The sequence below is a fragment of the Stegostoma tigrinum genome, chromosome 22 (assembly GCF_030684315.1).
Source record: "Stegostoma tigrinum isolate sSteTig4 chromosome 22, sSteTig4.hap1, whole genome shotgun sequence".
Classification (NCBI taxonomy): Eukaryota; Metazoa; Chordata; class Chondrichthyes; order Orectolobiformes; family Stegostomatidae; genus Stegostoma; species Stegostoma tigrinum.
The window spans coordinates 21,984,542-22,007,544 of NC_081375.1; the positions used below are offsets into that span (position 1 = coordinate 21,984,542).

The following is a 23,003-nucleotide window of genomic DNA, read 5'->3' on the forward strand; positions in this document are numbered from 1 at the left end:
GAAGGCAGTGGAAGCGGGGTAATTGAATATTTTCAAAGCAGAGGTACGCTGGTTTTTGTTAGGCTTGGGAATTAAAGGTTGTTGTGGAATTTGAAACACAAACTGAGTATTATTATTGAATTACGGAGCAAGTTCAAGGATCTGAATAGACTACTTCTGCTCCTGTTTCATACATTTGTAACTTTATGGCACAGAAAGAAAGTAAATTTGACCAGCATTTCTGCATGGCTCTGAAAAAAATCTCGCCCTATTCACCGGCTATCTTCTTATATCCTTTAAATCTTCATTCATTTCTATTTCAATTCTAGTTCTATTTCCACATTGTTTATGCTAAGGCTGTCCATGCCCTAAGAGCATCCCGGTAGTTAAATTACTAAGGCATGAAGCTGGAGGAATACAGCAGGCTAGGCAGCATCAGAGAAGCAGGAAAGCTGACGTTTTGGGTCGGGACTCTTCTTCAGAAATGGGGGAGGGGAAGTGGGCTCTGCAATAAATTGTGAGGGAGGTATGGTGATAGCAAGTAGGTAGTGGAGCGGATAGGTGGAAGAGAAGACAGACAGTTCAAGGAGGCGTGGATGAAACTAGTAAAGGTGGGTGTACGTAGGAAATGGGTGTGGGGCTTGGTCAGTGAGGTGGGAGTAGTAGATAGGTGGGAGAGAAGGGGGACAGGTCAAGGAGGCGGGAATGAAAGAGGGGTTCTGGTCTTGGGATGAGGTCAGGGGTGGGGATATTTTAAAGCTTAGTAAAGTCCACATTTAAGACCATTGGGTTGTAGGCTTCCAATGCAGAATATGAGGCACTATTCCTCCAGTTTCCGAGTGCAGTTTATCAACTAATTGGAATAGTTTTCTCTGTTTATATTAGCAGAATTTGTCATAACTTTGAAAACTTTTATCAGATCTCCCCTTAGCTGTTTAATTGTGACAAAATCCCAGTCTTAGCTAGTCATTGTAACTCAAATGATTGCTCCTCTTTCCACCCCTGCATGATCTGTGGAAATTCAATCTATATGCTTCCAATTTAACAACACATGGCTTTCCAAATTCACATACACCCATCTGCACAATTGAACTGAAATTCCGTTTTGGAGCTATATGTAATGAGAAATGAAACAATTTCACTGCTGACCCAAGGGACACTGCAGTTTATATCCCTTCAGTACAAAATGTATCTGTCTTTGCTCTTTATTTAACCACCTGATGCCACATCCTCTTTAATTCCACACAAATGGTTTGTTGACAAAATTGATGTATGTTAAACTATGACAGCTTTGAATCCAGTCTCTCTTTTCTTTCAGGTGCAGTAATGCAGTCCAGTCATTCCAGTAATTCATTTTGACCAGCTTAAACTTTAGAAAGTTGCCCATACTGTTCATAATCTAATTTTCCAGTACAAAGTGCTATAATATTTGTAATATTATTATTCACACTCCATGGGTCCAAACTAAGCCTGCTTTTTTATGGGATATGTGGAACATTCCTCATTCCAATCTCACTTGGCACACACCCTCAACTTTTTTGGTATATTGGTTACTATACCGATAAAGTGTCCTGCTCTCAGCCTGAATTGGAAAAAATAATTTATTTTGCTTTCAGTTTCACTTTGTGCCCAGTTTCACATGTTCCATCTCCAATTCTTCCCTTATCTTCTTTGACTTCTATTTCCACTTTTGGCAACAGGCCATCTACTAACAATTTCTATAAGCCCACTGACTCCCAGCTCTATCTCGATTGCAGCTCTTCACACCCTATACCCTGTAGTTCTCAATTCCAGTCTCCAGTGCATTTATTCTGACGATGCCTACTACCTTTTACACCAGCAGTTCTGAGGTGTTGATTTTTTCCCATCAAATGAGGATTCACCCACTGGGACAGAGATAACACTCAAACATATCTTCAACATTTCCTGCATTTCCACACTCATCTCTTTCCCCTCCCTGCTGAAACTCCCAGGGCTTCCCTTGCCTTTACCTTCCAACCCAACGAGCTCTGTGTTCAACAGATTATTTCCCACCATTTCTCCCACATCCATAAATATCCTTCTTTCCCAGTCCTTACAGCATTCCAATGGGATCATTTCCTTCACAATAACCTGATTCTCGCCTCAGTTAACCCTAAACATGCCCCCTCCCCACAGCATCTGTCCATGCTAACAAAGATGCAACACTTGTCCTATTATCTCCTTCTTCCTCAACGACCAAGGCCCCAAACAATCCTTCCAGGTGAAGCAGCAACTGACGCATACTTTTTTCACTGGTCAAAATGTGGGTCTCCTCGACACAGAGAATGTCAAATGTAGACTGAATGGCTGTTTCATGTAATATCTCATCAAACTATAGCTCGAGCCTGAGCTTCTGATGGCGTAAATTTTAATTCTCTACCCTGCTCTCATGCATCTTTGGCTTGCTGCACCATTCAAGAAAGCTCAATGTAAACTTCAAAAACCATATCACATCTTTCAATTAGGCACTTTATAGGCCTCTAAATGCACTGAATTCAACAATTTCAGGCTGTAACCTCTTAGGCCATTTTATTTTCTTTTCTTTGCATGTTTCAGTTTTTCTCTTACTTTTGTTTTCAGAACTGCTGCTGTAGGCACATCTTTGTTTCTTCATTTATCTCCCAGGCCAATCAACACTCTCCTTGACTCTGTAAGACTAACTCATCTATCATCAAATTTCTTCTGTCTTCCACATAATTATTAAACTTCCTTTTTGTCTTTGTTCCATCCACCCCTTGCTCAATACCCCTGTTGCATTTTTAATCTTTCACAGCTCTGATGAAACATCTGATTTGAAATATGAACCTTTTCTCTCTCCACAGCATCTTCTATTTTTATTACAGTATTATCACCTTTGTTTTGCATAAACAATTTGAAAGTGAATCTACCAATTTCATTCTTATGCAAGAATTAATTTTGTTACATAATCTGCTGTATATACAATTCAAACAAGGTGACATCATTTATGTTTAGAAACATTTTGCAACTTGCGCCATCGATGAATATCACTTCATTTTTTGATACTGTTCAGTTTAAAAGAACTTTACTTTCAGTCTCTGCCATCAGGAAATATTTTGGAGAAAATTACTGCAAACACTACTTTCATTGTGAAAATGTAATTATTATAATTAAATAATGCTTTATTTCAAACTTACCATAATTCAGAGAAATATAAAATGATCAGTAAATTTTACCTTACCTTATATCTCTCTTTAATGTCAAAGTTAATGGTATACTGCAGCTTTCTTAGGCAAATAGGGCAAAGATCAATTGGCCGTCGGTCAGATTCTTCTAAATGGTTGGAACCTTGCATTACACATTGCAACCATTGGCAGTGATGCATGCCAAAAATGTGTCCAATTTCATGAGTTAGAGTCTGAAAACGCAGCAAATTTCATTAATTGAAAAATAAAAATTCAATATAAAAACCTGAAAGGTATTTTATCAAAGACAATTTGTAAACAGATTTTTAAAAATTGAATAAGGTTATGTTCAACCATTAAATATGAAAAATAATGAACATTTTCAGTCTTTTTTGAAAGCTATATCTTTCCACTTTTACAGAACCAAATTCAGAAAGCCCTCAATCCATTTTCTAATTCCTAAAAATATAATGCACAATACGATATTTCTGATTGAATATTATCTGTGTGATACCTTTTGATTGATTTTTAATCTAATCTGTTAGAGAGGTTTTGACGGTTCACAAGAAATAAATGACCAATTTGTCTATTCTTCACAACATCACGTGAAAGGTAAATGTAGGTCAGGGCAAGAATTACCATATTCTTTGAATACCAGCCACAAAACCTTTCAAGTCCACCTAGGCCTTGATATAATGCTATCCCAAACATACATAAAACAAGGTAACTATAATAGCCAAGATAACTAGAAATAATGATCAAACTTTGCTCAACACAAACATTTTCAGGCAGTTTCACGTAACTAAAATCAAGATTTCAATTTGACTAAGATAACAAAAAACTTCAAATGATGCATCATTGAGACTTTATCTAGTAACAGCTGAGCAATACAAATTACCTTAGCTAAGTTCATGTTAGGAACATTACAATTTGCTACAGCATTTCTATGCAAAGGTGGACACACATGCTTGGCAGTATTTGGGATGGTTTTTAAACCCCTTATGATCAAATAGGCTGCAGACTCTTAATGTCAAGACTCACGTGCGTAACAGCTACTCAGCTGAGTTATCAGAAGGCAGTTCTTGAAGCATATCAAAAGAGAGCAGATATCATCGTAGCATGATAAACTGAAGGTTTCTATATAATTACTGGTTCTTGACCCAGTTACATCACAGCTAAGTAAGGTTCACCACAAAGACGTGATTGTCAGAAATGTTGCAAAAAAGAACAATTTATTTTCATCCTTCATATTTCTATGTATGTTCCAGACGTACACAGAACCAATTAACTTATTCTAGAAGTGGTGCCACTGTTGTTATTAGGCAAACATTTAGCCTATCATCCTATAGCAAGGTCTTTCAAGCCTTTTATCTACAAAATAAATAATAAAATAACCTATTCCTTGTACTGTTAGCTGAAAGATAAAATATGGCTCGAGCACGAGAAGACTTCTGATTTACTCTATTCTGCGACTCTTTTGCATTCAAAGGAAAATGGTGTCTGCAATAATATCTAAAGTGAAAGATGCCATGACTGACAATTCTCTGTACTGCATGACAGAATTAGCTTTGATCACAGTTGTCCAACATACTATGGTAACACTAGTTTAACCACATTACAGCAGAAAAAGTCTTACATTTAATTGCACAGAACATACAGCAACAAAGACACCATCTATGCTATCTCTTATCCTTCCACCTCTGGATGCATCAGCATTGTTGTTTATTCCTTCCACCCTCACATGCTTATTTAACTTTTCCTTAAAACAAAAATCGTTTTATTTATAACAGCTATTCCCTGTGGCAGCTGCTATGATATCACTAAGAGGAACATGTTAATTAGCAAGTAACCAGAATGGAGAAAATATGATCAGCTGCTATCATCAGCTTGCAGCATGTAGTATTAGGGAGTGTCACTGAGTTGTCCAGTAACAGTTGTTGAACTTAACAATTTTGACCGCTGAGCAATCCTGCAGCGAGAAATAGAATCTACATCCATTTACTAGTTCTGACGTGAGACTGGTAAGTTTATGTTAGTAAATACAAAATTACAACCGTGTTCAGCAGAGGATTTTCCAAGGCAATTTATGGGAAAAGTCTCAGACAGGATTCTAAACAGTACAGAAGTCCTATGTGCTTCAAAAGCACAGGACACAAAATTAATACGCAAACGGAACTGGCTAAACAGTGGTTATACAATCAGAATCTTCACCTGGGATATGCTCTGAAAGCCTGTGTTTTCAAATAAACCTGTTGGACTATGACCTGGTGTTGTGAGATTTCTGACCTTGTCCACTCCAGTCCAACAACAGCACCTTCACATAGTGAATCATGTAAGCAGACAGTCAAAAGGCAGCTGCATCAAGCTATACGTGGGTCTCACGTAAAAGCAAGCCAAACAGATAAAACCTCTGCCATCACTGAAAGCAGAACAGGAAGAAAGGGGAAAAAAGCTGCATTGTTAATATTGCTACAGAGTATCAAAGCTAAAAATCCTCTACGTGCCAATAACATTCATCAAAGACAGGGAGCATCAGAAAGATGGACAATGACCTCCCCCAAATGTATACGGCTGCAGCATTTGACTTCTTGATGACTATCATATGTTGACAAATCTCTAGCTTTGCTATTTCCCACAAATGGAAATACTCGTTCTGGACAGGATTATTTTTAAACAGCTGCTAGGGGCAGGTCCTCAAGCATGCTGGGTCATAACATGCGGAAAATGTTTTCGGGCTGAGATCTTAATGCCATCACTCCTGCTTCTGATTTTCCCCAGCGGTGGGTTGCAAGTTCAGAAGCAAATTTGCTTGGGTCTGGCGGGAAAACTACTGAGGTATGCATAAAAGCAATTAAAAGCTTCTTTAATCATGGAATACATTTTTCTAAATGCATAATAAAATACAGATTACACAATGAGCTGTCAATCACCAGGCTGAAAATGACAATTGCGCAGCAGAAAATTATCCCAGCGCAAAAGTGACCTGATAAAGATCAAAATCAGAAAGACTAAACAGTGAAATCCTTTACGGAAGTGTGGAAATCTTTGTCCAAATTACTAATTTCATGGATACATCAATCTGGTGAAACATATATCAAGTGCCATGGATGTTACTGATCTAGTATTAGCTTACTATTTGCAAGTCTTCCCTGTAACGTGAGGTGTAAATATTCTGCAGTTGGTTGTACCCAAGGAACAGGTGTTGTGCGCTCTAGCTAAGCAGTCACAGCAACAAGGGCATGAGGTTGTAGGAAAAATATATTTAATATGTATTCAGCGCTCGATGTCCTCTTAAATACAACTTAAAAATTAAGGAGTTGTCACCAAACGGTGCCTTGCTACTATAGATCTGTTGATTATACCATGAAAATTGAGTGAAAGAACTTCTTAAAACAACTTTGGAAGATTCACCCTGGGTGCGTCAGGGATGAATCCACAAGATATTTGGGACTTTATTGTCGTAACTAAATTTCTGCTCAGTGCAACGTAACGTACAAAACTGGCATAGTGTTTCCTGTTGTGTTAAGTAGTTAATGTGGAGGATGTTTTCTAAAGTTTTGTGAATTTGTTGAGATCTACTTGTGTCAGACCTCTTGGCCTCCTTCCATCCAGAGGAGAACCACCAGGACATAGTTTTTGAACATCTTCCATCCATGCCATAGGATTTCTTCTCTTACATTGATGGTTTCCTAAATCATTGTCACTCAAGTAGGTAAATATACACTGCAATTACAAGATACACCAAGCTCTCCATCCAGAACGTCCACCCTACACAGTAGCTCAGAAACAACATAAAATAATCAAGTTATGTTTAAGTACGTATGATATGCAAATAGGATTATTGCTATTACATGGTCACACATGATATTTATTACTCAGTTTTTACTTAAAGCAAAAATGTTCAAGGATTACCAATTAGCCTTATGCTGCTGACATATTGGACTTTATTGGTCTACATTATGGTTTCAATCTACAACTATCTGATTCAGAAATAGGGTGTTGCAAGTAGGCCAAAGTGCCATGGACATGAGAAAGCACAACTCTACTCCCCTTTAAATCAACTGTTTCCAACCACAACATTTTCATTTCTGCAAATATTCCCACCTTGCATGATCGCAGCAGCAACTTGCTTGTAATAGGTGGTGTGTAGTATCCATCAAAGACAAAATAATCATCAGGAGCCAGATGTTTCTTTTTCTTCAACTTTCCCTTATAATTCGAGGTGTAAAAGTCATCATCATATCGAGCAAAGCTAAAAACACCCATTCCTATAAAAGATGCATAACTTCAGTGCTTTTCTCTCTCCTGGCCTATAGGAGCAAATTGAAATAACATCTTCAATTAACCACTCAAAACTTGTTCTAGCAAAAATCTGTTAATATTCCACTATACCAATCAATAGGTTGGATTTTATCGCTAAATCATAAAATACTCGTATAAATATTGAAAAATACCTAAGACATTGAGCATTATATAAAATTCACACATTTTTCACATTGTATGAAAAATATCACAATTCCCATCTCTGGTGAACAAAAACTGGATACTGTAGTTGATTAGAACCATATTCAATTACTGGCCAGGATCTGGTTCACTTTCCAAATTCATCTTAAGTAATGCAAGAGATCACAAATTCTCCAACCAATCAGCACAGAGCCACAGATAAACAATATTCATGACAACTAGTTATATTTGAAAGTAGGCTGTCAGAAACTATGAGAGATAATGGGGACTGCAGATGCTGGAGAATCTGAGATGACAAAGTGTGGAGCTGGATGAACACAGCAGGCCAAGCAGCATCTTAGGAGCACATGTTTCGGGCCTAGTCCCTTCGTCAGAAAAGGGGGAAAGGGAGAGGGTTCTGAAATAAATAGGGAGAGAGGGGGAGGCGGATTGAAGACAGACAGAGGAGAAGATAGGTGGCGAGGAGACAGACAAGGTAAAGAGGCAGGGATGGAGCCAGTATATTCTGCTTGGGAGCCCTGCAGCCCAATGGTATCAATGTGGATTTCACAAGCTTCAAAATCTCCCCTCCACCCCACTGCATCCCAAAACCAGCCCAGCTCATCCCTGCCTCCCTAACCTGTTCTTCCTCTCACCTATCCCCTCTTCTCACCTCAAGCTGCACCCCCATCTCCTACCTACTAACCTCATCCCGCCCCCTTGACCTGTCCGTCCTCCCCGGACTGACCTATCCCCTCCCTACCTCCCCACCTACACTCACCTCTACTGGCTCCATCCCCGCTTCTTTAACTTGTCTGTTTCCTCTGCACCTATCTTCTCCTCTATCCATCTTCAATCTGCCTCCCCCTTCTCCCTATTTATTTCAGAACCCTCTCCCCCTCCCCCTTTTCTAGGCCCGAAACGTCAGCTTTTGTGCTCCTAAGATGCTGCCTGGCCTGCTTATGTCAGGAACTATGGATTTGTTATGTCAGAAACTATGGATTTGTTAGCATTATTCATGGTAATAAGGAGAATAGCACTGTCATCCTTTACAAGCGCATGGATAGATTTACACAAATCTGACTTTTCGACAGAGCTCTCCTCCCTCCAGATTAAGCCTGCAATAGCTTGATTTCTGATGCAACCCTCAAGTCAACTTTAAATGCTTCAATAAATAAAATACACCTCTAACTGCTTCATTTCCTACTGATAAAATCAGCTGTTTCTATCAAGACTTTGTGTAAGTAAAACAAGCTATAATAAATCAGTTAGCTCAATGACTTCCAACTTCAACAGGATCATGGCTTATCAACTACATTAACTCCACGTTTTCACATTACACTTCATGTCCTTTGATTCTCCTTTATGAAAAATCTTTTACCTCAGACTTGACTCAGTGATTGAGCAGCCACTGTTCTCATAGAGAATTCCAAAGATTCACAACCCTAAGTGAAGAAATTTGTCTTCATCTTTCAGTCCCAGATTCCGCTATTAATGATTGTTTGCAATTCCCCAGCCACGAAAACACTTTTAAAAAATTCATTCAGTTTGTGAGCATCATTGGTTAGGCCAGCATTAATTGACTATCCCAGTTGCTTTTTAGAAGTTGGTGAGGAAGTGCATTCTTGAACCGATGCAACCCATGTGGTGTGGGTACACCACACACACACTGCAGGGTGGAGGTGACTAATACCCTGTGTAATTACGCAATTTTTCATTGGGTAAACTCTTCATTAATAGAACTTCAGTTACTTCATTGTGCTTCTGTCATGACTTGTCCAGAGGATGGCAGAATGAGGGCCAAGATAAGAAACTAAAACATATACAATTAGTGTAAATGTTGAGGGGTTTGGCTAGGTTAAGTGCACAAAATTGATCACTTTACAAATGAGCCTCCCATACAAGTAGGTACAAAGGTTTCTAAAGATGCAAAGAAAACAAAAGAAGCAAGGGAATTAAATGTATGTACGTTTCTTTACCTTCTGTAAGAGATGCCTGTCCAAACACAAAATTCCAGGAATCTTCAGGATAAAGGTCAATCATTGTAATTCCAACAATACAGAAAGCATCTTCAGGTTTCTTCTTCTTCAGGTACTTAAGAATACTACCTAAATAGAAGCAATTCAAATGACAAACTTGGAAATAACACACTACCAATACTACTCAGAACTAGATACTCTACAACAAGAAACTTGTGCTCAAGCTTATCCATTGAAAATGAATGTTCAGTTTACATTAACAAATCTTCAGTTGTCTCTTCAATAAAACAAAACAATACAAAATAGTTTCAATGCTACAAATTCAGCCACAAAGGGGCAGTGTAGAAGTGTGGAAAGAAATATTTTCTTAGCCTTTTCTGGAAAAATTTCCCAATATAAACATATACTTCCCAACCTGAGAGCTGCTGAAAAGGAATACAACCACCTAATGTAGGTGGTTAACAGCTTCAATGTAGCAATTAGTGGCAAGTTTTTGCTCTTCCATTCTGATGAAATTCGACATGGCACAGCTTTTGTTTTTTGATTACATTTTGATCATTGATAAGTTAACTTTCATTACTTCAGGATCCAGACCATTCAAATCATCAAGCCTATCCTGCTATTCCAGGTCATGAATGTTCAACACCATGTTTTGCACTATTGCCATATTCCTTAATGTAATTAGACTGCCTTGAACCTGCTCAGTGATTGAGCTTCCACAGGCTTCTGGAGTACAAAATTCTAAAGACTCACCACTCTCAGTGAAGAAATTCCTCATCTCAGTCTTAAACAGTCTATCATTTGACCTTAAGTATCCTGATCCTACTGAAACCAGCCAAAAGAAACGTTCCAGCTGTGCTTCCCCTAACATGCTTCATAAACATTTTGTAGTTTCAATTAAATCACTTCTCATTCATCAAACTCTGGAAACTACAGATCCACTTATCTCTCCTCTTGACACAATCTCATTAACCCAGGGATTAATCTGGTGAGCCCCCACTGAACTCTCTCTGGCAAGTATACACTTCTTTAGATAAGGAGAATCAAACTATACATAATAGTCTAGCTGAGATCTCTCCAAGGCTGTGTACAACTGCATAAGACATCTTTACTTTTGTATTCAAATCCCTTTGAAATAAATGACAACATACAGATTGCCTAATAGCTTGCTGCCTCTGCTCGTCCACTTTAAAGTGACTCATGGACAAGGACACCCAGATTCCTTTGGACACCCACATTTCCCAAACTCTCATCACTTGACAAATATTCTGCCTTTATGTTTCTTCTACCAAAGTGAATAACTTCAAACTTACTTACAAAGTGTTCCATCTGCCATATTGTAGTCCATTCACTTAGACTGTCCCACGTCCTCTTGAATTTACCAAGCACACTCCTCACAACTTACGTTCCTGCCTAGTTTCTTGTCATCAGCAAATTTGGAAATATTATAATTGATCACCAATAATTTGAATAGATTATGAACAGCTGTGGACATAGTACTGACCATCTAGTATCCCAATAGGAAAAGTTACAAGAACAATCAGTTAATTCCTAATCTTTTCTCTGTCTAATAATCAATTTTAATGCAGTATAAAGTATATCCTTCCTACCTCTTCCCCACATTCTCAAATACACTATTTTTATTTACTAGATTCTGAGGCTTCATCAAAAGCCTTCAGAAAATCCAAATATATCACATCCACTAGTTTCCATCTGAAAGAACAAGTTGGTCAAACATGATTTCTCTTTCAGTAATCCACGTTCATTCTGCTCAATTTTGCCATTCGTTCCTAAGGTATTACCCGTTCTTTGTAACAGATTTTAACATTTTCCCCCCTACTACAGATTTCGAACTAGCAGGTCTATGAATTCCTGACTCTCCCTTTCTTGGTTCTTTAATAGTATGATTACATCTACTATCTTCCAATCAGTAGGATCATTTCCAGAATCTACAGAATTTTTAAAAATAATCAATGCGTCCGCTATTTTTACTGCTACTTATTTCAATACTGAGATGGAGCTCAAATAATCCAGGAAAGTTTTTGAAAGGATTTGTAGCTCATGTTGTGGGTAAGGTTGTAGACTTATTTGCCAAGTCAGTGTGCTTAACTGCAAACGTTTCGTCACCCTGCTAGGTGGCATAATCAGTGCGCCTCCGGTGTAGCGTTGGTGTTCTGTCCCACTCGTTATTTATGTGTATTTATGGGTTTACTGGGGTGGTTGGCATTACTTCCAGTATCATTTATCAATGGTTGTATATTGGATCAAGTTCAATGTTTTTGTTGATGGAATTCTGTACCCTAATGTTACTTACAATCACATTACGTAGGTCAAACTGGAAGAAAACTGACAATAAAGGATACACGAACACCAACTAGCCATCAAGAGACACGACCAATTCTCACTGGTCTCAATTGACACAGACAAAGAAAGACACAAATTCGACTGGGGCAACACATCCATAATAGCGCAAGCCAAACAGAGACATGCAAGGAAATTCCTGGAAGCCTGACATTCCAAATAGAACTCCCTCAACAAACACACTACACTAGACCTGATATACAAACCACTAAAAATAGAACTGAAGAAATGCCAACCACCCCAGAAAACTGAGGGATATAAACAACAAGTGGGACAGAACACCAACACTTCACTGGAGGTGCACTGACGATGTTACCTAGCAGGGTGACGAAATGTCTGCAATCAAATACACCGGCTCAGCGAGCAAATCTGCAACCTCAACCTGATCTAGGAAATTCGTAACCCTGAATCCAGCTAATTTTCAAGTGCTACCTCATATTACTAACGTTTGTTTTTTTTTCAGTTACACAAGCCCTTTAGTCACATCTATTTCTAGCAGATTTTCTGTATCTTCCTCTGAAGACACAAAACTGTTTAGTTTCTCTTCCTTTTCCCTGTTCTGGGAATTCTGCTATTCAACCTGAAGGTGGCCCAGTTTATCCCTATAACTCATTTTCCCTTCATGTGATGAAAGGAATTTACAGTTAACATTTTATTCCTCACTAGCTTCAATTCATATTCATTTTCCCTTTCCTCAAATTTTTTGACACTCTTTTGACGCTCTCAACACTTACCACTTTCTAGGATCCTTATATATGATCAAATGCAATCTTTAATTTATTTTGTTAACCAAGGTTTATTTACCTTTCTGTTTGGTCATTTGTGCTTTAGAGGAAGGTACATCTGTTGTAAACTCTAAGATTAAATTTTAGCTAGCATCCACTTACCATCAAATCTTTTAGCTTATTTTCCCAATCCACCTTGCCCTTCATAGCCTTAGTTTCCTTTGCTCAGATGCAAGTCTCAATTTTCAAACTTCGTTTAAAATTCTATCCTGTTCTGGTCACCATTTCCTAAAGGCTCCTTTACAGCAAGCCTATCAACGAGTTCTTTCCCAAAACAGAATGCCAAGCATAAAATAGCCCAAATCCCTTTTTAGCTCCTTAACAAACTGTTCCAAGAAGCCTGCTGTACACACTTCAGGAATTCATCCATCACACCATTAGCACCAACTTTGTTAACCAGTCTATGTGCAAAATGAAGTCTCCCATCATTACTGCATTACTCACATTAATGCATGTCTAGCCCAATGTTAATTCTACAGTTTGGTTTCCTATAAACAACTCCCCCAGATATACTCTTCTCCTTGCTTCTCCTTAGCTCCACCCAAATTAATTCTAGACCTTGATCTTCCGACTGAAGGTTATCTCATCTTAATAATGAGTTACATCAGTACATTAGGAGTTCTACCTCACCTCATTTTCCCTGTTCTCTATCCCTTCTAAATGTAGAATAGTCTTGGACATTCAGCTCATTCACCAGGGAACTACATCTCTATAATCAGAATTAAATCATATTCATTTACTTCAATTTGTACATCAAATCATTAATATTTTATGAATACTATATACTTTCATATGAGTATGCCTATAACTCAGACTTTTTAAAAAATATTCTGCATCTTGATCCTAATTGATACTTCCCATTGTTTCAGCTGTGTTCTATTTTTGCTTGCTACTTTTCTAGTTCCTTTTTACTAGTTTTGCTTCTCTTGAATCTGATCTCCATGATAGATTCTCATCCGCCTTCCAATCTAACTTAAACCTTCTCCATAGCACTAACAAATTTCCCCATAAGGATGTTAGTTTTAGGACTAACTTATCCATTTGTTCAGATCCCAACTGCCTCAGAATTAGTGCCAATGTCTCAAAAATATGATGCCCTCCTTCTTAGTAGTTTTCTAGCAATGTATTCAATTCTCCTGTTCTATGCTCACCAGCACATGAGATTGTGAGTAATCTTGACGTTATTACTTTGGATGTCATGCTTTTCAAAATCCTTCCCAGCTCCCTGAAATCTGTTTTCAAACGTCACCCTCCTTCCTAGCTCAGACATTGGAACAAACATGGACTACAACCTCTGGCCTCCTCCCTGCCCTGCTAACAAAAGGATTCCCCTAGCAGTACTGCTCTTCTGCTCCTCTGCCTCCTCTTTTGTACAAGTTGCTACCCACAGTGCCACAGATTTGTTTCTACAGTACCTGCTTGGCTCTCTTACGCTGCCTGATGTTCACCCATTTCTCATCTGTCTGCACACTACTAAGCTGTGGTGCAACCACCTCCGTAAATGTGCTATCCACGTAGTCTTTACCTCACAAATACACAATAGTGACGCCAACTGCTGCTCTGGTTGCTAAACTAGGAGTTCAGGTATGTGACATTACCTACAGATATGTCCATCTTGGACACAATATATCCATGACTTCCTACATTCCACTGGCTGTATATTCCACTTGGCCTAGCTATGAAAATTAATCTGTCAAGCCAACTTTTAAGTGTATTAACCATTCCCTATGACATATCTTACCAGATATTCACTGATCCATCCTTCCATTGCACTAAAGTACGAGCTGAGCAGTGGATACAAAAGTAGTAAGTAAGACATTTTTAAAAAATCTCTCCCCTATTTCACGTAACTCACCATTAACGAAACTGACTCTGCTTGAAATGTGCACTCCGTTTGCAAACTAGATGGAGACCTAAGCATTTATACTTTGCTACAGTGCAAGGACTAGATCAAACCAGTCTACCTGATTAATCAGCAACCTCCATTTTCCTTGCTTACCCTGCCCTTTACACTAATGGTCAGACCAGTTTTAAAAAAATGCTACCTATAAATCTCACTTTGAAAGATGCTGGTATTCAATAGCTCATCACTTGCCAAATCTCAGGCTTTCATCCACTCTGTTTTCATAACTTTCCTGAATGCTACATGTACATAGCCCTCCTCCACCTTTTGTTTCTGGAAGTCAACATTAGTAAATCACCAGCCTCACCACATCATCATGTCTGCTTTTGGTCCAAATCTTATACTGTTGCAACCCTTCAGTGTCATACTTTGGAGTTTGAATATCTACAATTTGCATGTTTTTGCCAGGTCATTTTGTTGGCAGGGACACATACATATACATTAATACATTAACATCTTAACACTCGCTCACCTTCCACTAACTTAGGCTTCCAGCCTCATGACTTGCATTACTTTTTGGCACGGGGTAAGAGGCATACTGCTTGAGGGTGCTGAATAGCCAAAAGGGGCTGGACTTGTTTCTACACATGATTCAACCAAGTGACCATGTATGGAATACAAAAAGGGAACAGTCTTTGGTGGGGTCAAGGAGTACAGCCAAGCTCAATCAAGAGGCTTAGCCATAGTCAGTTAGGTGTTCAGTCCAAACAGAGTCCACAGACCTAGGAATGGACCACATTCAGTTCTGCGGATCAAGTGCAACTAGCTTGGGGATTACAGATAGCACAACTCTTCAGCTGACCTATCTCAAACAGGCTCAGAACATAGAGGAAATAAATGTTGCACTACATTACTAACACCTTTTAAGTAAAATTTATAAAAGTAATTTTTGTAGTATGTTTGAAACACTTTGAAAACCTTCAGTCTAACAACTTCCATCTGTCTGAATGTTGAATTCTTGAGAAGACACAATGACACAGTGGCTCCATTCACTTCATCTTGTACTTTAACTTGATATACTGTCAACAGTGGATATACTATAACAAATCGATAACTAACGATCAATTTCTAATACACACACCACTTTTATCAACATTTAGGAGAATAGTTTAATATGCAGTATTACCTGCAAGTATCTGCAGATTGTGTGAATATGTATTGACACGGAATACACAACCAATTTGGGATACTGAAACCGGATACAAAAATTTGATCTTCAGACCATAGAAAAATGTCTCACAGTATTCCTTTAACCAGTGTATGTATGTCTCAGTAGTTGTCTGTGAATCACCAAATGAACCTGAAAACAAGAAAATACCGCACATAGTAAGCAAAAAGTTTAAAAAATTTTGGAAATTTTAAGTTACCGGCTATCAATATTAATGAAAAGGCTGGTTCAGATATTAAGAAGGCATCAGAAATCATTCACACATTTCAAAAAACAAGTCACCAGTCAACCAGTACAAAAAACCAAAAATTATAGTTTTATTTTGTTGACTGGCAAGACGTTGTAAAGCAAAAGAAAAATATTGTGAACTCTGGAAATCCTTGACAGTTCTAGCTCCATTTGTGAAGAACTCATCAGAATTAGTAGATAGAAATGTAATACGTTTTAAACGCTGAAAGGGTGCAGGAATGGCAGAGTAAAAACAAAAAAAGTGTACCAAAAGAATTTCAGTACTGAAGAATGATCACTGGACCCAAAACGTTAACTCTGACTTCTCTCCGCAGATCCTGCCAGACCTGAACTGTTCCAGTAGTTTCTGTTTTTGTTGAAAAAAAAGTTTACAGTGAGGGTAGGCGATGGAACAGATTCAATAGCTTAACCTTCATGGTACAAGGCCAAAGAAAGCGGGGGATGGATGACGAAAAAGATTCAATAGTTAAACCTTCATGGTACAAGGCCAAAGGAAGTGGTAGTGGGACAAGAAACAAGTCACGTGTCCAGAGAAGGTATGAATGACAGAAACCCAAATGGTTGTCAGCAAAAGCAAAGGAAATGAGAGAGAGATAAACAAAAAAAAATCACTTTATGGTGAATTTTGTCTCCAAATCAATAGGGGTTTCTGTGTAGCTGAAACCTTTATCTTTTGTCAACATATATCATCTAATTATTTGATTGGTCTGCTAAGATGCATAATCCATCACTTTTTTCCCCCCACAATAATTGCATTTGTCACCTGTCTGGACATTCCACCAACGTCATTCAGTTTTCCTTGTTATATGTAAAATCTGCGAGTTCTGTTTCATTAATAAATTTAAAGATTATGTTCCCTCTACCCAAATTCAATCAACTAGAGATGTCAGGAACAAAACGAGTCTAACATTGACTATGCAGTACATGGTTGTGGACCACTCTCAAATCCAAACAGCATTACTCCATTTTTTGCTTCCTGTCCATCATTTCTGTTCATGCAGCAATATTTTATTATCACACAAGTCTCTTGTGAGGTACTTTATTATTTGCACTTTGAACATCACTGACTGCATTACTTTCATCCACGCAGCCAACGTTAAAAATAATCTCTCATTCGCCAAACACAACTAGCCTTACTTTCATTCTGCTGGCATTCCTTCATTTATAACAGATTCTTAAATCTTTACTACTTTTATCACAAAACATAACAAAAGTTTTTCCACAACTGGGAGACAAATTGATCTTTGGAAAAGATTATTTATGCTGACTGCTTTAAGCACAAACACTAATTTTATTTCAAAATATCTTACATGCACACAATATAAGCAAATATACTTTGCACGCCTATATTTAACAAATATTTACCACATTTCAGTGCCAATAAAGCACATGCCATCAAAAACACACTGTTGGCTTTCACCCAATAACTTCAACAAATGTACAAAAAGGTAAAACTACATATCCAAGTTTGAGTATTGACATTATCTGTTCATTACCAGCAGTGTGCAATTAGCTACATCTGGATTCAGTATCCATCATACATTGTTGTTCAATATATTAGCAGTCATCTACGGTCATTCAATTTATCTATCCCTCTCTTAATACACAAAGATGTTTTGTTGGTTACATTTCAGTCTCAATGCACAAAATCGTAGACTCTCTGCAATAGAAGGTGAGGAGCTGGAAAATCAAAATTGGGGTGCTACAGTGCCATGTTCTCTGCGGCGGGGTTATCCTCAAGACTAAAAGAGTATGGGGGAAGAACCCAAATATTATGATCCAGGCAAGTTTCAAACACCATAGGTAAAACCAAAAAGGTTCTGAAAGGAAGTACACTAGCTAAACTAACTCACCAAGCAGAACCACAAAAGGTAATAATATCTGGATCACAATGTAAACCACAAAAGTCAGTGTAGTTTAAATAAAGTCAGCAAACTGAATGCATGGCTCAAAGATTGGGAAATGGTTTTCAGGTCATGGGATACAGTACCCAGTGCTGGGAAGGAGGGAGCCCTACCACTGGGATGGCATTCACCTGAACTGCACTGTGGCCAGAGATCTAGCCAGCTGTGGAAAGGGCTTTACACTAAATAGTGTGGGGTTGTTTTGGGAGGGGGGGGGTGTGGAGGTAAAGGATTTAGATGAGAGAACATATGGAAATTAAAGAGAAAGGATAGAATGACAGTGCAAAGTCATGATACACACATTGTCAGCCAGAGCGTGACTAGAAGGACAGAACATTCTAAACTGAGAGTGCACCAGCAATTAAAGGCAAGATTAGAAAAATGTGATGAAAAGAATTAAAAGCTTTTTATCTGATTGTTACAAATGCCATATACAAGGTGCATGAATTATTTACACAAATAAAATTAAATACAATTTAATAGCCATTATAGTGACACGGTTGCACATATTCTACACATCAGAACAAAAGTAAGAAAAGAATTAAAAGGTAGTGGTGGTAGTAACTCTGCTAATCAAGGATGAGTATTAGTGAGAAATGATCTTGGGTCAGAGGATCAAAATGTGCTATCTGTTTCAGAAGAGAAATAGGAAACAAATCACAGCTGGTTCATTGTCCTGCTGACAATAGTTATACTGTCAAAAAAGTATCATATCAAGAAATAATGGGATCTCTAAGAAAGGTATTCCACAACCATGAGATTCTAATCTTCACATAGATTTGTCAAATCAAATTGAAAAAGGTAGCCTTGGGGTTAAGAGACTATGGTCAGGATAGTTTCTGAGAATAACATTCTGAGAGCATCAGGGAAGAAGAGGCCACTTTTGAACTGAATAGAAAAGTCTTTATTGTCATGAGCACTCGAAAAAGTGCAAAATTTGTAATATTACCGCTTTGGCACCATCTTAGGTGCAGGGTACTTAGGTACTGATACTTTTAAGTGTTTGTTACAAAACTGAAAGAGTAAAACCAAAGTAGTAGTTAGAGGCAAATAGACCTTACAGTAAGGAATCCTCTAAGTAAGGGCTATTAAAGCTTCTTGAAGACAAAGTTGGCTAAAATTGAATGGGAAAACAGGCTTAAAAGGGTAAGATAGGAAGGAAGCAGAGGCATTCAAAAACCCTCAGCAAAGATGAGGAAGAAACATTTTGAGAAAGAGGCTAAGAATGGCTAAGGAGGTTAAGAATGATATCAACTGATATTTTGAAAGGTACAAAGCTACACAGAGGCATTCCAAAAGATTGTGAACATTTTTGAAATTAACAAAGTATTACTGTAAAGTAAAACACATGGGGAGGGGAGAAATTACAGTTGGAGAGCAAACAATCAAGAATATATAAAGATTGTAACAATTTCCAAGTATGAAAAGAGAGCAGCAGAAATGAGCCTGGGTACCTTAGGAAAGCCAGAATCTGGAATCAATGAGAAACAAGGATACGACAAAAATTTGATCAAGTATTTTTTAATCTGTTTTCACAGTAGAAGGTAAAGATATTCCAGGAATGACAAAAAATCCAGGGGCAAGGGAAAGAACTTAAAATAATTACTAAAGTTACCAGGAAAAAACTAAGGGTACAAATAATTGACAATTCATAGAGTTACATTACTACAACACAAAAAGATGCCCTTCAGCCCAAGTCCATACCAATCAGCAAGTAATTAGACAAGTTTAATATTACCTTTATTGCAAGGAAAATGGAATATAAAAAAACACAGAAGGTTGGCTATAACGACAAATATCATTGGTGGGGCTGCATTCAAAAATCCCGAGACAGCACTTTCTAAATTTACAGTAACTCATATCCAGGCACGGGCAGCAAATACATTGGAATACCACCGGCTGCAAGTTCCCCTCCTAGCCACTCACCATCGTGAGGTGGAAATACATCTCCATTCCTTCACTGTTGTTCCGTCAAAATCCTGGAATTCCCTTCCTAATGGCATTGTCGGTCAACCCACAGCAAGTGGACTGCTGCTGTTCAAGAAAGCAGCTTACCACCACGTTCTCAAGGGCAGCTAGGGATGGGTAAAAAATGCTGGCCAGCCAGCAACACCACATCCCATAAACGAATAAAAAAGGAGCACTGTGTATCGGTTTAGTCTCCTTAATGAGGGACATACCTGCACTGGAAGCAGTTCATGGTTCATCAGGCTGCTTCCTGGAATGAAAAGATTGTCCTCTTTGGAAAGGTTGAGCATATTAAGCCTTTATTCATTCGAAGAATTCTTTACAATAGGAAATAATCTTATTCGACGGCCTGGTATGATAGAGTCTGAGAGATTTGCTTCTTCTCAGGTGGGAGACTAGAACTGGAGAGACTTTAAGATTAAAGTATTTCCGATGAAGACGCTGATGAGCTTTTTTCCCTCTCAGTCACAAGTCTTTAGAATTCGAATGTAGCAGTGGAGCCTGGGTCACTGCATATATTTCAGTCTGAGGTAGATAGATTTATGATCCACAAAGGAGTCAAATGTTATAATCAGGCAAAATGTAGTGAAGGCCACAATAAGTTCAGCCTTGATAGCATTGTTTGGCATAGCAAACTCAGTGGGCTAAAGCCCTACTCCTGTTCTTTTTTTCCTCATGTTCGTATGAACATGTGATCTGAATATTATACTGGTATGGACATAAATTTGCAGCATATAAGCAAATGAGTTAATCAATGTAGATATTTATGAAAATTTTCTGAGGTGATGTTTTATTTTTTCAATGCATACACATACATATGTGTCACACAAGGAAAAATGGAAATCCAGAACTGCTAATAATTTACAACACAAAAACTCCCATATCAACATGAAACATGTTTAAGTAGAAAAATTCAAGAAAGATAATCTGATCTTTGATTAATCTGAAACACTGCAAAGGAGCAATTATCTCGGTGCACATAGACAACATAGGAATTACCCTCTGTAATCTTAGGTTCATGCTACCCCAACCACAGATTCACATTTAAAATACCTACACAGTGTAGTGCTCCTGTGTTTATAACATATCCTTTTACCTACCTTAGATTCTTTATGCTCACTCCCAGGCTATAATCTAGCCTTTTTTTGTCCAAATCCAACTAAATAACAGGGAACTCTAAGGATAAGAATAAAAGAATCCATATTTTCTATGACGTTGTTGTGACTTACTCTATTTGAAAGATGAATTGAATTATATACTTTGTCAGATGGAATAAGTTTCAAGTCAAATAGCTTAAAGCAAGTCAATGAACAGTATTAGTCAAGAATTACAGACCACACAACTTTCTTCGTTAATAAAACAAAGTGGTCACTCACACTCCCGAATTATAGTTATTAAAGTAGTAGTCCTTTTGAGCTGTGAAATATGCTGTAGTTTCAAATTATACTGGATTCTCTGCTGGCTAGAAGCTGAACATTTTGTGGTAGAAACACAGCCAAATTGCATCATTCAACACTGAAGGTAGTGAAACAAAAGGCAATACAGACTGGATCTCGAATGATGACATTAAATCAATTGTTTACAGGATATTAATCAATCAAATTGGAATTGCCATTTACAGTGGAGCACAGAAACAAATTGGAGTCTAAACTGCTGTGTCTAAAATATCAAACTGAACAAATTTAATAATAGCACAACACAGATTTGAAGCATCAAGTCAAGTTTCATGAAGAGTTCTTTAGGTAGAAAGCATCCAAAAAATTTTTCATTCTGGTCTGTAAACTTCCGTCATCTTGCAAAAGGTAGCTAATCATGTACTTAGCTTAACCCTGTCTAACATTTTCAATGTGACATGTTACTTCTAAGAAGAAATAAATTTGACCACAAAATTCAATTTTTGTTTCTCTTTAAGTGTCTTGGGCTGCTACATCTCAGCACTGAGGGTACAACAAAAATTATACTAACCTTGAACAAGGTGCATCAGAAGTGCAATTTAAAACATGTCAAGATTTTCAAGATGGGAAATTAGGATAAATAGTAAGTAAACAGAGGCTGATAATGTGAGCAAACAGAGAACTGAGAACAGGAATGTTTGATAAACAGGATGGGAGCAGGTGAGGGTTTTACATGGTGGATGGAGATGTGACAAAAACGGTGCAACATGCAACAACTATGAATATATTAAAAAATGCTTTTGTTGTCAGAAAATGAGAAGATTCCTCAGTCAAAATTCTGAAAGAAACAACTTTATAGAACCATACATAAAGTTGCCAAAGTCCCAGAGGACCATAGGGCTGCTCTCTCATTAGCAAGATGTCTATTTGTGAGTTTCACTATGCGTCAGGGGAGGGGCAAGGATGACAAGACAGGACCTTCATAGACCTAATGCAGTGCAGGAACTGAACCCACACTGCTGGCATAATTGTGCATCAGAAATCACACATCCAGCCAACTGAGCTAAGTGACCACTACAGGATCATACCAATGGTCTGAATGTAAATAATGTTTCTCCCAGGAACTGGTGATTTCCTGTGCGGACTACTGTAAAATGCATAGAAATCTTGCTTTGGCTCCGGGTGGCTAAGGATCCAGTCAGACTTTGAATGTAACACAATGGGTTTAAAAAGGGCGCTAACTGGCCGAAAAGCTTCTTCCAGTAGGCTTTTCACCCTTGGGCTGAATTTCTGATACAGGTCAATCACATCTTTATGGTTAGATATTAGAGCAGTCCTCAGCATCTCTTCACTGTGCTGTATTGTCTCCATCGAGAGAAACAAATCAAGTCACTAGAAAGAAAATAAATGAAAACTCAGTATTAAATTTAGTTAGTTGGTTCAGTTTCTTTTGTTTTCATCCAAACTTTCAAAAACACATAATACCATAATGAACTTCTTCACTGCTTCCAAAATCAAAACAAATTTTTGTCCTTTCACTTGATCTTTCAAAGTCCCTTTACAATTTTTCTGCTCTTATCCACATTTAATTTTGTATTATCCAGACCCCAGAAACACTGGTATCTAATCCTTGATCTAAATAATTTATAAATATTGTAAAAAAAGTGTTTCTGGGAACATCAATTGTTACCTGCCCCTGTACAGTT

The 23,003-nt window shown here is 37.9% G+C and overlaps 1 protein-coding gene across 4 annotated transcripts in view; it reads right to left on the reverse strand.

The window, feature by feature from the left end:
* LOC125463636 (archaemetzincin-2) overlaps positions 1-23,003 on the reverse strand; it is a 39,275-nt gene that overhangs the window by 5,283 nt on the left and 10,989 nt on the right. For all 4 annotated transcript variants that reach the window (XM_048555170.2, XM_048555171.2, XM_048555168.2 and 1 more), the window contains exons 2-6: positions 22,386-22,689; positions 15,741-15,914; positions 9,566-9,694; positions 7,248-7,411; positions 3,200-3,376 (exon numbers count right to left, since the gene is read on the reverse strand). In XM_048555170.2, the coding sequence (XP_048411127.2) occupies positions 3,200-3,376; positions 7,248-7,411; positions 9,566-9,694; positions 15,741-15,914; positions 22,386-22,668 (927 nt within the window). In that variant the 5' untranslated portion in view covers positions 22,669-22,689. The remainder of the gene's footprint in view (positions 1-3,199; positions 3,377-7,247; positions 7,412-9,565; positions 9,695-15,740; positions 15,915-22,385; positions 22,690-23,003) is intronic.